Source organism: Mugil cephalus, chromosome 20, assembly GCF_022458985.1.
Source record: "Mugil cephalus isolate CIBA_MC_2020 chromosome 20, CIBA_Mcephalus_1.1, whole genome shotgun sequence".
Taxonomy (NCBI): Eukaryota; Metazoa; Chordata; class Actinopteri; order Mugiliformes; family Mugilidae; genus Mugil; species Mugil cephalus.
In genome coordinates this window covers 6,437,954-6,451,092 of record NC_061789.1, presented here as the reverse complement: position 1 = coordinate 6,451,092, position 13,139 = coordinate 6,437,954, and the positions used below count along the sequence as shown (strand labels likewise).

General features: G+C 40.9%; 1 protein-coding gene across 1 annotated transcript; it reads left to right on the top strand.

The window, feature by feature from the left end:
• Nucleotides 1-292: 292 nt before the first annotated feature.
• Nucleotides 293-7,600, top strand: LOC124998112 (all-trans-retinol 13,14-reductase-like). Its single transcript, XM_047572307.1, has 13 exons — nucleotides 293-417; nucleotides 811-1,010; nucleotides 1,541-1,723; nucleotides 1,962-2,100; nucleotides 2,265-2,367; nucleotides 3,970-4,165; nucleotides 4,268-4,465; nucleotides 4,587-4,706; nucleotides 4,808-4,946; nucleotides 5,228-5,337; nucleotides 5,796-5,962; nucleotides 6,652-6,811; nucleotides 7,038-7,600. The coding sequence occupies exons 2-13, from the start codon at nucleotides 845-847 to the stop codon at nucleotides 7,187-7,189; spliced, it is 1,833 nt and encodes a 610-aa protein (XP_047428263.1). The 5' UTR covers nucleotides 293-417; nucleotides 811-844; the 3' UTR covers nucleotides 7,190-7,600.
• Nucleotides 7,601-13,139: the final 5,539 nt, after the last annotated feature.

Below are 13,139 nucleotides of genomic sequence, written 5' to 3'. Positions count from 1 at the left end.
ATCAAATTCACATCCTAAACCACAGGTGTCAAATATGCGGCCCGCGGGTCAAACGAGGTCCGCCGGGGTGTCTAATCTGAAGACTGCAATATTTCAATGAAGATAGGATAGTTTATTAAATGTAAATATTCTACTAATTTACTTATTCTTTTTTGCACTAAAACAAATAGAAAGAAATCTGGAGTAGTCATTACTTATGGGTTATTATGCTGTCATCTTATTGGTCCAGCTTGCTTCTTATCACCCCCAAACTAAATCAAGTTTGATACCCCTGTCCTAAAACCCTAGTGCTCAGAGTCCTCGAGTCAAGTTGCAGCGACGCAACGTATGACCTTCAAGTTTCACACAGCATTTTACCTCTGACGGCATCTTCATCCGCAGTCATGAATTGGAACCACGATGGGTTTCAACTGCACAGTGAGTAAAAACACATCCGCCCTACAGCAGTGCAGTAATGAGCAACAACGCAGCTTTTTTGTTTTTGGGAATCGTACACCACTGTGAAGGACTCTGGTCTGGAGAACAACCAGCTCTCTCTTCTCCACTTGTCTCATGTTCTTGTCATGGAGAATTCATTATCCGCTCGCTTAATTCCAGATGAAGAGTTTCCAAAAATGTCACATGTTGTGTATCCCTTTTACTCTTTTATTAACTCCACCCACCATTTCAACCTTCTCCTGGTTCTTATTAGGGGAAAACCTTGTTGTATGGCTTTCCACTTTCTTTCACCCAGCTTTGTCCCAACCTCCTGCTTCTTCTTCTCTCTTTTCCACTCGCCGCTGCTCCATCTAATCTCCACCCTGTCGTCAGTGCTGTTTGGTAGGCTCCAACGCTCTCTCCTGCTATGTGGTGGTGGCTGCTTGGAGTGCTGGGCTGCGTGCTGCTGGCCTTAGTCGTTGCCTTCTTACTGGTCACCGGCCAACGCTACACGGTGTTCAGCGAGATGTGCCTGAGGCCACCGGGGCCTCTGGTCACTGACAGCAAACAGAGGGACGCCAGGCTGAAAAAAGGTAAAAAATACTAAAATAATATTAATAATAATAATTAGACTATAAAATATACAATTGGATTAAGGTTCTACAAAAGAGGATAAAACCACCACCATAAAAATAAGTGTATAAATATGAATGTATGCATATAGTACCAAGTTCAACAAGAAATAATTATTAGTTGTAACTTTTTAAGGCTGCATGGGACTTTTACCATTTGATTTGATGTTGATATTTAGGACAAATCGCTATTATCTTGATTATCCTTTGACATAACCTCTTTTCTTTTTTTTTTATAACTTGATCTGTGGAATTACTTGAAATAGATGTATGAGCGTAAAGGTCTGCGCCAGTGTTCCCCGATTATTCATTTTCATCACTCTGATAAGACCAGAACTTTTTTTCCTGCTAAAAGCAACACATCATGTTTGTCTCTTTTTGTAATGATTCGTTATGGATATATAGATACTTAAACCGTGGCGTATGATAGATCCTGTAGGACAACAAACAATGTTCCACCAGACTGCGCCGTAAAAGTTTTTTCCCTGCAGGGTTTCGAGTGGATCGTGTTCCCGCCGATTTGGATGCGGTGGTGATCGGCAGCGGCGTGGGAGGTTTGACGGCAGCGGCGCTTTTGTCCAAAGCCGGGAAGAAGGTTTTAGTTGTGGAACAACATGATCAGGCTGGAGGTTGCACGCACACTTTCCAGAATAAGGGATTTGAGTTTGATGTGGGTACGTTGCAAAACACAATACGCAGAAAATGTTGTTTCCTGAAGCTGCAGCTGTATGAACATACAGAAAGTCATAAGAGAGATGTTTCCTTTACATTTCAAGAAAAGTGCTTGATCTCTCTGCAATATTGAGAAAGATCTGGACGTTACTGTGTGTAGTACCTCAAGATGGCGTGCAGTTTGTTGTGATTTGGTGCTATACGAATAAATGAAATGAGACACACTGCTACCACCATCAGGTATCCATTACCTGGGGCAGCTCCATGAGAACAGCATGCTGAAGATTGCTTTGGATCAGATCACAGAGGGACAGCTGCAGTTCACAAAGCTGGATCAGCTCTATGATAAGCTGATCCTGGGTCAGCCTGAGCAACGCAGGTGGGACGACTTTCTTTCAGAGTTTCATTCTTTTCTTTTTGTCATTTTTTGTCATCTACTCTTGTGGAGTCATTAACATCTTACATGTGCAAGATGTCCTTACTCGTCAATGCGGCATTGGATTGCATCAATCATCTTACGTCATTGCATCTTGTCACACTCAGGGAGTATCATATACATTCTGGGAAGACTGAGATGGCAGCTAACCTGAAGAAGCAGTTCCCAGGAGAAGAAGAGGCCATTGATGAATTCATGAGACTGATGAAGGTAAATCAAGAGGGAGGATTAAAATCCTGATGGAATGTTTGAGCAATTGCACAATTAACATGTGGAGCGACACCTGACTCAAATTTGCCACTTTTTTGTGTCTATTTTTACTGCCACAGCTCATTACCATTGTTCATTGCTATGCAGATGACACCAACTTTGTGTTTCTGGTTAAAACAGAAAAAAAAATAACATACATTACATCCCAACTTTGAGGTTCATTTATACACCATAAATACATCCAACAGCCACTTTATAGGTGCACCTTTTAATTGCTTAACACAAATAGGTAACTAGCCAATCACATGTCTGCAGTTCAATGCTTTTAGGCATGTAGAGGTGATCAAGATAACTCGCTTAAGTTAAAACCGAGCATCAGAATGGGGAAGAAAGGGGGATTTAAGTGACTTTGAATTTGGGTATGGTTACTGGTGCCAGAGTTGGTCTAGTATTTCAGGAACTGCTGATCTACTGGGACACAGAATGGTCTGAAAAATAGAAAATATCCAGTGAGTTGCAGTTGGATGAAAATGTCTTGTTAATGTGAGAGGTCAGAGGAGAATGGGCAGACTGGTTGGAGATGATAGAAAAGCAGCAGTAACTCAAATAACCACACGTTACAACCAAGGAATATAGAATACCATCTCTGAACGCACAACACGTCCAACCCTGAAGAAGATGGGCTACAGCAGCAGAAAACCAGGCCGGATGCCACTCCTGTCTGCTAAGAACAGGCAACTGTGACTACAGTTCACACAGGCTCACCAAAACTGGACAAGAGAAGATTGGAAAAATGTTGCCTGGTCTGACGAGTCTTGATTTCAGCTGTGACATTCAGATGGCAGGGTCAGAATTTCAACAACATGAAAGCATGGATCCATCCTGCCGTGTATCAACGGTTCAGGCTGCTGGTGATGGTGTAATGATGTGGGAGATATTTTCTTGGCACACTTTGGGGCCTTTAGTACAAACTGAGCATAGTTTAAATGCCACAGCCTACCTGAGTATTGTTGCTGACCATGTCCATCCCTTTATGACCACAGTGAAGCCATCTTCTGACGGCTACTTCCAGCAGGATAATGCACTATGTCACGAAGCTCATATCATCTCAAACTGGTTTCTTAAACATGACAATGAATTCACTGTACTTCAATGGCCTTCACAGTCACTAGATCTCAATCCAATAGAGCACCTTTGGGATGTGGTGGAACGGGAGATTCTCATCATAGATGTGCAGCCAACAAATCTGCAGCAACTGTGGGATGCTATCATGTCAATATGGACCAAAATCTTTGAGGAATGTTTCCAGCACCTTGTTGAAAGTATGCCACAAAGAATTAAGGAAGTTCTGAAGGCAAAAGGGGATCCACCATTTTAATAGCAAGGTGTACCTACTAAAGTAGCTAGTTGAGTGTATGTTTCACTTTATGATTCATTTAAAGTTGTATACCTTCCACCAGACCGACTGCTTTGCTCACATTGAAAATGACTGGATGCTGTTTTGACAGTTGTGTACAAAGGCGTCTGTACTACAATATACTTCAAATGCATTTCTGTTGACCCTAACCCCACTAATAAATGTGAATTGGTGTCCTCTTGCAGCTAGCCTCAAAGAGGACGCCACTAATCGCCATCTTGAAGATTATACCATACGGGCTGGTTAACTTTTTGGTTAGGACAGGCCTATTATATCGCATGTCTTCAGTTTTCAACCTAGCCACGACCAACCATTCGGAAATGATGTCCCGCCTCACACAGAATAAGGACCTGCAGGCGCTGTCCGCCTACCTCTTCTATGGTGCTGGACACACACACACACACAAATGCACATTGTCACAGATATTATGTATGACCACCATACACGCTCTTCACAGTCCATTATCGCCACCCTTTTTTGCAGGTGTCCCTCCTAAGGAGTCCAGCTTTCTCATCAACGCTCTCCTTCTTCATCACTACAAGCGTGGTGCGTACTACCCTCGCGGGGGCGCCAGTGAGTTTGCCTTTCACATCATCCCAGTCATTGAGCAGGCAGGTGGAGCAGTGCTGGTCCGGGCTCCTGTACGACAAATCCTCCTCAACCACAAGGGAGAGGCATATGGTGAGTAAGACCGAGACAGTGTCCTCACCTTGTTCAGTTCCTTAGGTCTCTAGTAAACTGGTGTTTTGAAATGTGATAATGGATATGTTTTTTAACTGAACACTGTGTGTATATGTATTAGGTGTAACGGTGCTTAAAGGACAAGAAGAGATTGAGATCCATGCCCCTGTTGTCATTTCAAATGCTGGAATCTTCAACACTTTCCAAAAGTTTCTACCTCGGTATATCCAGGACAAGCCGGGTGAGTGGACTTGTCTGACTGCCACTGCATGTCGGATTTTTGTCTTGTTTGTCCTACAACATAGTGGTATTTGTGACCTCTATTTGTGTGTGTGTGTGTAGAGGTCCGGTCACTGCTGGGTATGGTGCGTCCTGGTATGGGGTCCTTCTTGGTCTTTGTTGGTTTGGATGGAACCAAAGAGGAACTGGGCATCGTTTCCACCAACTTCTGGATGTATAAAGACAATGACTTGGACTCGCTGTAGGTTCTGCATCTACATTTTTATCCCTTTCTCTGCTTGTCTCTTTAAACTCCTCTTCCTCTTCGTTTCCATTCTTGATTTCATCTGGTTCATTCAAATTAACTCAATTGTATTTTTTGTCTTTCTTCTAGAGTTACTTTCATTGATTCAGTGCTTAACAGTTCAGGAAATATACTATAAATATACTATACAATACTATCATAACTGTGTTTTTTTGTATTTTGCAATATATGGATTTAACTGATATATTTTTCTGTCTTTTTTGTCTTTGTCTATGAAGTATTGAGAAATACTGCTCTCTGGGCAGAGAGCAGGTCTTAGGGAACATTCCTATGATGTTTATCACCTTCCCATCTGCTAAAGATCCAACCGCTAACATCAGACACCCAGGTAAATCACATTCACAAGCTCTCAAAAGTAGGATGTACCTGCTGGCTGGCTGAGAGACAAATCTAGTGCCTTCCACCGTTGTGATTTTACCACCTGTCATGATCACCCTAACCCTTACTGAAGACATAGTTTTCTTGAACCCCTTTCTATTTGAATCTCCTCTTCCTTAGGTTGCATGTGGCATTCCTCTAATGCGATTTCCTGTTCAGTTTTACTTTATAGTACCTTCTCGGCTTGACATATATTCAGTTTTACCTAAAGGTTTGCCAGAGTATAAACTTCGGCAAACAAGCTCTATCATACACCTCAAGTTTGCCTGATATGACCTTTGGCTAACAACACGTCTTATCCAGTTTGTAAAACCAGTGTCTTGCAGAGTCAACTGGCTACAAAATGAGTATTGGGTTGTTTGGGATGGGTTGGTGCTTTGCTGCAAGTCTGAAACATTTGTGTTACAGGTAAGTCCTGTATGACGTTGTTAACCATGGCTCGCTACGAATGGTTTGAGGAATGGGAGGGATCGAAGCTTGGCAAGAGGGGACAGGACTACCTGGATCTGAAAAACAGCATGGCCCAAGAGCTGCTAGAATGGGCGCTGACCATTTTCCCTCAAGTGCGAGACAAGGTATGTGCTGATGTTTGCATACAGGTGTGCTCTTTCTTTCACTGTTGGACTAATTACAGGTAGCATTAAACACAAAGTCAATGCTACCTGCATCAAAAGCTAATAAAGTTAGCAACAAACAAGAGGGCTAAGTGGGGCTCTGAAGCTGGTGGAGACCAAAGGAGAGCAAAAAGGAGAGTGAATTATATTACACCAAACAACTAGCAAAGTTAGCAACAAACAAGAGAGCTAGGTGTCTTCCTCTGAAGCTGGTGGAGACCAAAAGAGCGCTAAAAGGAGAACGAATATTATTCATTAGGTGACTCTTTGAAATAGGGACTAGTTTATCTTTTTTTCTGTGTTTTTGGTCACTTTTAGCTCATTGTTTTGGTTGCCAGTTCCATTAAATCTCATATGGTAAGCTCTTTTAGGCAACACAAACAAAACTGCATCAGACTGTATGCTACCTGCTAAGCACCAAACAGCTGAGAAAGTCGGCAACAAAAAGCCAGAGCGCTAGGTATGTTCATCTGAAGCTGGTGGAGACCAAAAGAGAACTAAAAGGAGGGTGAATATTATTCAACTTCATAGGCTGAACAGTCAGTGTTGTGTTTTGGTATAAAATGGGCTATATCAGCTATGTGAGATGAATTTACTTTACTTTCCACAAATACAGCATTTGTATGTTGTGTATGTGTGTGTACGTTCAGGTGGTAATGGTAGATGCCGCCACCCCTCTAACTAATGTCCACTATTTGGGTGCTTCGAGAGGTGAGATGTACAGTGCCGAACACAACTTGGAACGCTTCATCCCGGAAACGGTGGCTAAGACGCGGCCACAGACGCCGATCAAAGGGCTCTACTTGACAGGTGAAATTACTATAGAGAACGACACGAACCAAGCAAGAACATAATATATACAGCATGTCATCTTCTTGGCATTGTTATTCTAGACATGTTCCCAAATTATCCAGGAACTTGCCTTTGCATATGCAAAAAAACATTTCAGGGAAATCAGCGTGTGGCTGAAATCAGGTTACAGCTGTGTGTGGACACTCTGTGTGAAAACCCTCAGCGTTCCTGTTAATGTGTGCAGGTCAGGATGTATTCTGCAACGGCATGGCTGGTGCGCTGCACGGTGGACTGCTGTGTGCTTCGGCGGTCCTCAATCAGATCCTCTACATTGACCTTCTGGCCCTGAAGACCCGCCTCAAACGTAAACAAGCCTCTCAGAAGGTGACCCAGTAGCATCTGATGCACCTCAAGGTGTGGATAAGGAACGAGGTCCTTGTCAAACAGGGAGAAAGCTTCAAACCAATAATAATGTATGCAGAGATGAGATTTTACAGGATGTCAAACAGTTTTTTTCTATCATTATTATTTTTAAATTTAAAAGTACGGTATGATATTGATCTCCGTAGACTCAGACTCATTCAGTCTAATGTCATTAACCTTTTGAGATTGTTTCATACGGTGTTGACATGTCAGCTCCGGTCCCGTTTTTCTCGTTATTCTCTTTTTTTTTGGTTGCAGTTTCCCAACAAGCTTTTAGAGGATGTGGGCCGGACATTTACAGGGGGCCTCTCACTCTGTCCTTGTTTGTACATTTTACCTCATTTGACTTTGTATAAGAATAAACCTTCTCGATTTGTTGCTGGAGTTGTCTTCCTCCTAGCTTTTTTTTTTTTTTTTTTTGACCGGCTTCTAAATAGAGCAGTTATATAGATATAGATATGTTAATTCTATGAATGCAACATAAATGTTAATTTCTTTAACCCATACCCAGTGTTGCTAGATGCAGTATATACAATAATTATCATGTTATTATCGTGTTATTATTATTTTTTATTTTTTTTCAAGTTGTTTTAGTTCGTGCAATAGTTTGGGTCAAAATACGATCATTTTAAAGCGACAGTGTGACATTTCTTGATTTCCCATCTGGGGAACACTGACCCTACCTGTCTTTCAGCGTCATTGAAACTGAATAGAAATTGTAGGTCACGTCTATCTATTGTGAGCTGCAGGAATGTGACACCAACTTCAACTTCCTGGTTCCTTCCCGATCATCTCGTCCATTCGAACAATGCGAAAGAGAATTCAGTGTCACGCTTTTGACATTCTTTCGTTTTTAGAAATTAAGGTTGTAGGCTGTCTCGTTTTGGAGCAGGGGCTCAATTTGAATTCTGCTTTGATTTCATATTTCTGCGTAGAAATCCTATGTAGAAACACTAGGTTTAGTGGTGCACACAAGTTAAAGTCATGTAAAGTTTTCCAACACACTTTTATTTTCACATACATTCAAAATTACCAAAGTGCAGATTCTTCGCTAGAAAGGTTTCCTCAGTTGTCAGTCACTTGCACCTTCATGTAAGATGTGTGGCAGTCTGACATTGTGGCACTCATGGTGACGCTGTCACCTTTGTACGTCAGACTGGGGCCTTTAGCTTTGCCCCTGACAAATGCTGCATTCGTAGTTTTGGACATTTGACGAAAAAGACCTTGGTCACACTTTGCGTCTGACTTGAACACTCCTAGCGCGTATTCAACCGACTTCCTCTTGAGGTCAAACGGCACCTTGTACATTATGGCCATTTTCTCTTCCGACTGCTGGGTAGACTTGTTGAGGAGATCTAAGGCGACAACGCCGACAGACCCTCGAGCCGTGCTGGGAAGCTTGGCGAACGAGGCGTCCCCTTCTCCGGACGGTTTGATGGTTGGCGGGAAAGGGACGAAGCAACGTCCGCTCTCTGTGTGCACACTACAAATAAGAAAGCGCACACTCAAGAGGGCTGCTTGAACAGTATAAAAGAAAATGCAGAGTATCATAAGTTAATTACATGGGGTTACATAGAATGTAGGTGGAACTCTGGTTTTTAATGTGCACCATGCAGCTGCGATCTGTTGGTAAGACACCAGCGACATTTATGCCGATTGACACCGCTGATTCCAGAAGGTTTGTAGCCAATCCTACACCGAGGTCCATCTCTGGGGTGCACCTGCTTTGATGTTAAACAAACAATAATGGTTTGTTTAACAATAACTGATTTTATCATTTATGAATCAAAAATTACACCAAAGGAATTACAACAGAACATTTATATAAAGGTACCATCAATTAAATTATTTAAAAAACTAAGCGTAGCATAAAGAGTGGAAACATAGGAAACGTTCCACATAGTGGCCTCGCTGTCCAGGCTAAAATGGAACTGAACCATTAAAAAGTATGTCTGAGCTTTCCCTACTGGGACAAATCAGGCGTCGGTGACACTGGGAATTTTGGTATCGATCCGATACCAAGTAAAAACATAGCTAGTATCGCCGATATTGATGCAAATGCAAAATAACAAAAAGGAACAACGTAACGAAAATATAAAAACAACGTGAACAACACAACAACAATGGAATATAAAGCCAGTAACAGTAACAGTAATTAGTTGAGCAAAATAAGCAAAAAAAAAAATTCCACCAAAGAAGTGGATGTAATTGTCTTCTCTTCCATGTATCAATGCATTTCAATAGCCGTCTGTACCAGCTGTGCGATGCTGCTGTGATGCTGGGATTTGACTGTTAAACTCTGCCTATATCCATCTTTTACTACAGATGCACAGATATGAAGAGAAGCTGTGCTCCCATGAACTTTGTACCATGTCAAATCAAGATCTTCAACACAAAAGGCATGCAACACAATGTGTTGTAGCATGCAACACAATGTGTTGTTTAGAGTAATAGAAAAGGAGCGTTGCAAAATGAAAATTAAGTGAATAAATCAAGTCACAAAGACAACATGAGGACCTACCTGCCTGTTATTTGTAGGGTGTGACACCTGCGGGGGAGAACTGAAAGTTCTGCGTGTGCAATGCTTTCTTCTTATATGGGGAATGGAGGGCAAAACCTGTTCTTCTTTTCTTTCTTGGAAGTCGGTGTCAAGACACATTATTCTCGTTTATTTCATTCCGTGGGTAACCATGTGACTTAGATGTGGTCGTAGGAGCCAATTATCACTCATCACTTATAAGTGGGAGCCAAACTATGTGCAGTCAGGTGTTGCAACTTGTTGGGGGGGGGAACAGTTTTCGAACACACACACTGTTTGTGCTGTGATTAAAAAGATGAATGGACCGTATATAATTGTGGCTTTCACTTTTGCCTTAGCCTCTACAATGAAACTTTGGTTAAAATTTATTCCTTGTGCTTGTTTTAATTTCTTTTGAGTAGCACCCATCGCCCACTTCTGTTCCTCGTGTGTTTTGTTTCATTTTTGAATTTCTGAATCATTGACAGGAACCAAGCAACAGAACCTGTTTCACGCCTGGTTCATTTACAGTGGTGTAGTGTTGGCCCCCTTCCTGATTTCTTTCTTTCGTTCTTTCTTTTTGCATGTTTGTCACACTTAAATGTTTCAGATCACCAAACTACTTTAAATATAAGACAAAGATAACACAAATAAACACAAATGCGTTTTTTAAATGAAGGTTTTTATTATAGAGGGTTTTCACGGTGCATCACCAGTCCAGAAATCGCTATGTTGGGGGCACTCGGCACGGTAAACAAAACACACCGACTGAAGTCAATTGTGGAAAATGGTGAATTATTGTCGTGTCTTTGGCTGTACCAATCAGGCAGACCGTGAAAAACATTTGGAATTTTATAAACTGACAAAAGTTATTACAAATTAGTTAGAACAAATCCAAAAGTTATCGGAGGAATCTACGAAGCAAAAGTCAGGACATTTCTTGTCATTTCCTGCCAGGTAGTTGAAATGTTGATAGAAACGGCTAGTTTTCACCCCGTCTGGGTCATTCTTTTGATAAAGGTCAGACTTTTTACCTAGAATGCAATGAAAAATACAGCAGATTTTAGCTCTACGTTTTAAAAAAGGTATTGCTACGCAGCCTATTAACTGTGACCAGAATCAGACCAATAAGTCAATAATGCTAAATGTGGTATAGTGAATTATTTTATTTTATTACACTAGTATTTGGTAACGATCTGATACCAAGTAAAAACATAGCTAGTATCGCCGATATTGATGCAAATGCAAGCCAAGCCGCTGCTATCAACATTTCAATTACCTGACAATAAATGGGCCAAACTAATTTGGATGTTGTCCAGACTTTTGCCTCAAAGATCCTGGTTAAACTTTGCTCCAAACTTGCGTCGTCCATATTTATATACAGTCTATGATACACACCAACTATTTTTTAACATGCAACAACAAGCACTGCCAAAAAAAATCCCTGCTAATGATAGTAGACATTCATGACGGGAACAGCAGTTTTGAAAAGCATTTAAATGTCTACACCAGAACATATGGAGGGCAATTATTTGTATTATAGGGCTGTAACCCAAGGGGAACTTTTAAAAAGAGACTAACTAACCTGAAGTGAACTTGAACCACCTGCATGTTTGAAATGAGAGTGGAAGGCTTGAGAACAGCAGAATCTGACAAAACCGGCATGTCAACCAGACAACTGGAGCTGCGAGATGAAAAATATGTTTGCTTTCGGTAATGCAACTCTGTGCTCATGTAAATCTGTCATTTGGAGCATGATAGGTAGTATTATGACGTCTGTGATGCAGGACAGAGACAGGGTTATCTTTGTGAGGACATCCATTGACTTAGGGTTAGGGGTTAGGGTTAACACCTAACCCTAGTCCTAACCCTAATCACATACCATAAAACTGAGTCTTAACCCTCAAACAGCCTTTTAAAACTCAAACTCTCAGAAAGATAGCTGAACACACACACATACACACACTAAATATGAATAAATGCTTAACACAGGACAAAGAAGAGATTTAGGCACTCAATCTCTTACTCAGGTCCTTAATGTTCCAAATCTAGCATCTCAAATACAACTGTGTTTTTTTAAAGAAGCAAAAAAAGAAGAAACACATATACAAAACATGAAAAGTCTACCAAAGTGATATACAGAGCTGCAAAAGTATATGAAAAGACCAGGTCGGGATTTTAAAAACAACTAAAAACTGTTCCAGAATTTGGGCGCCACATGCACCAACGTTATTCTGCCTAGTTCTAGGGACAACCAGAAGCAACTGGTCAGTAGTAAAAAAAATGTTAGGAAGTCAGTAAACGGAATCCCAGAACAGAAGGAAATTTTTATACTGACTTACAAGAGTGAGAGACACGTCCGGCATCGTGACATAAAGACCATATATCTGACTTTATGCATATTCATAGTCCAACAAATCTAATTAAAAACCACCTTATTCAAGATAAACTAAACAAGTTAAACTAAACAATAAATGTCTAAGTAACTGGCTTCAAGTGACCTGCAATTGTAAAATATATATCATACGTTTAGCATGATGTGTGTCAGGTGCATAACTTTGAATAATCTTTAAGAGGTATCAGTATTCAGTCAAGTTTCATATACATAGAGGTTTCCAAATGGCATTTTACTCATTAAAAAGACACAAACTACTAATGTAAACACTAACGCTAACATGAAAAAAAAAAAAAAACATTACTTAATTACTTCCTTGACCTACTTAATAGGTCAGATGAATTGTTGTATGGCTGAAAGAGATCGCTTCAGGCATATCCCTCTCTACCTGTTATTCTGGGTGGAAGATTTTACCATCAGGCTGCTTCCTCCAAGTCAGCTTAGTATTTTCACTCGATGCATTGCCGTGGTTGTACAGGATCTTACTTATCTATGAGACACAAACATTTTTCTTTAGGAACATCACAAAAAAAAAGTGCTCCAAGTGATCTGTGTGAGAAGCAGTTTGTAATACTACACTAGCCCCTAACCATAAACCTAACCCTAACGCTAACCTTAAGCCCGTCACTGTTGTGCTGGAGATACAATTCACAGTAAGACTTTACTATTACCTGCTGCAAGATGCCCCCTGCTGCATCCTCCAAGTTCCAAGAAGACTTGTTTTTAGTTACTCTGATGCGCAACACCTGCTTCTGCACGATTTTCTCTGGTGAAAAAAAAAAGAAGAAGGCATGTTGTTTTTTAAATATTGACTCTAATTTAAATATAATTTAAAATGATCCAGTACAATGTACAGTATCTCAAAGCTCACCAAAACAGACAAAGTATAATTTTCTTGCACAGTCTTCGCCTTCCCATATGTCTTCACGTAGAAGCACGCAGGGAGAAGACAAGCTGCCATGTGGTTCGTTAGCTGTTGTATTCCACTGTCTGAATGACAAGGGACTCCC

Bases quoted from the DNA above. Each gene is read 5' to 3' on its own strand.
- LOC124998112 (XM_047572307.1), top strand. From the start codon at position 845: ATGTGGTGGTGGCTGCTTGGAGTGCTGGGCTGCGTGCTGCTGGCCTTA. The intron at 5,338-5,795 runs GTAAATCACATT...TTTGTGTTACAG, and splicing joins CGCTAACATCAGACACCCAG to GTAAGTCCTGTATGACGTTG. The intron at 5,963-6,651 runs GTATGTGCTGAT...GTGTACGTTCAG, and splicing joins TCCCTCAAGTGCGAGACAAG to GTGGTAATGGTAGATGCCGC.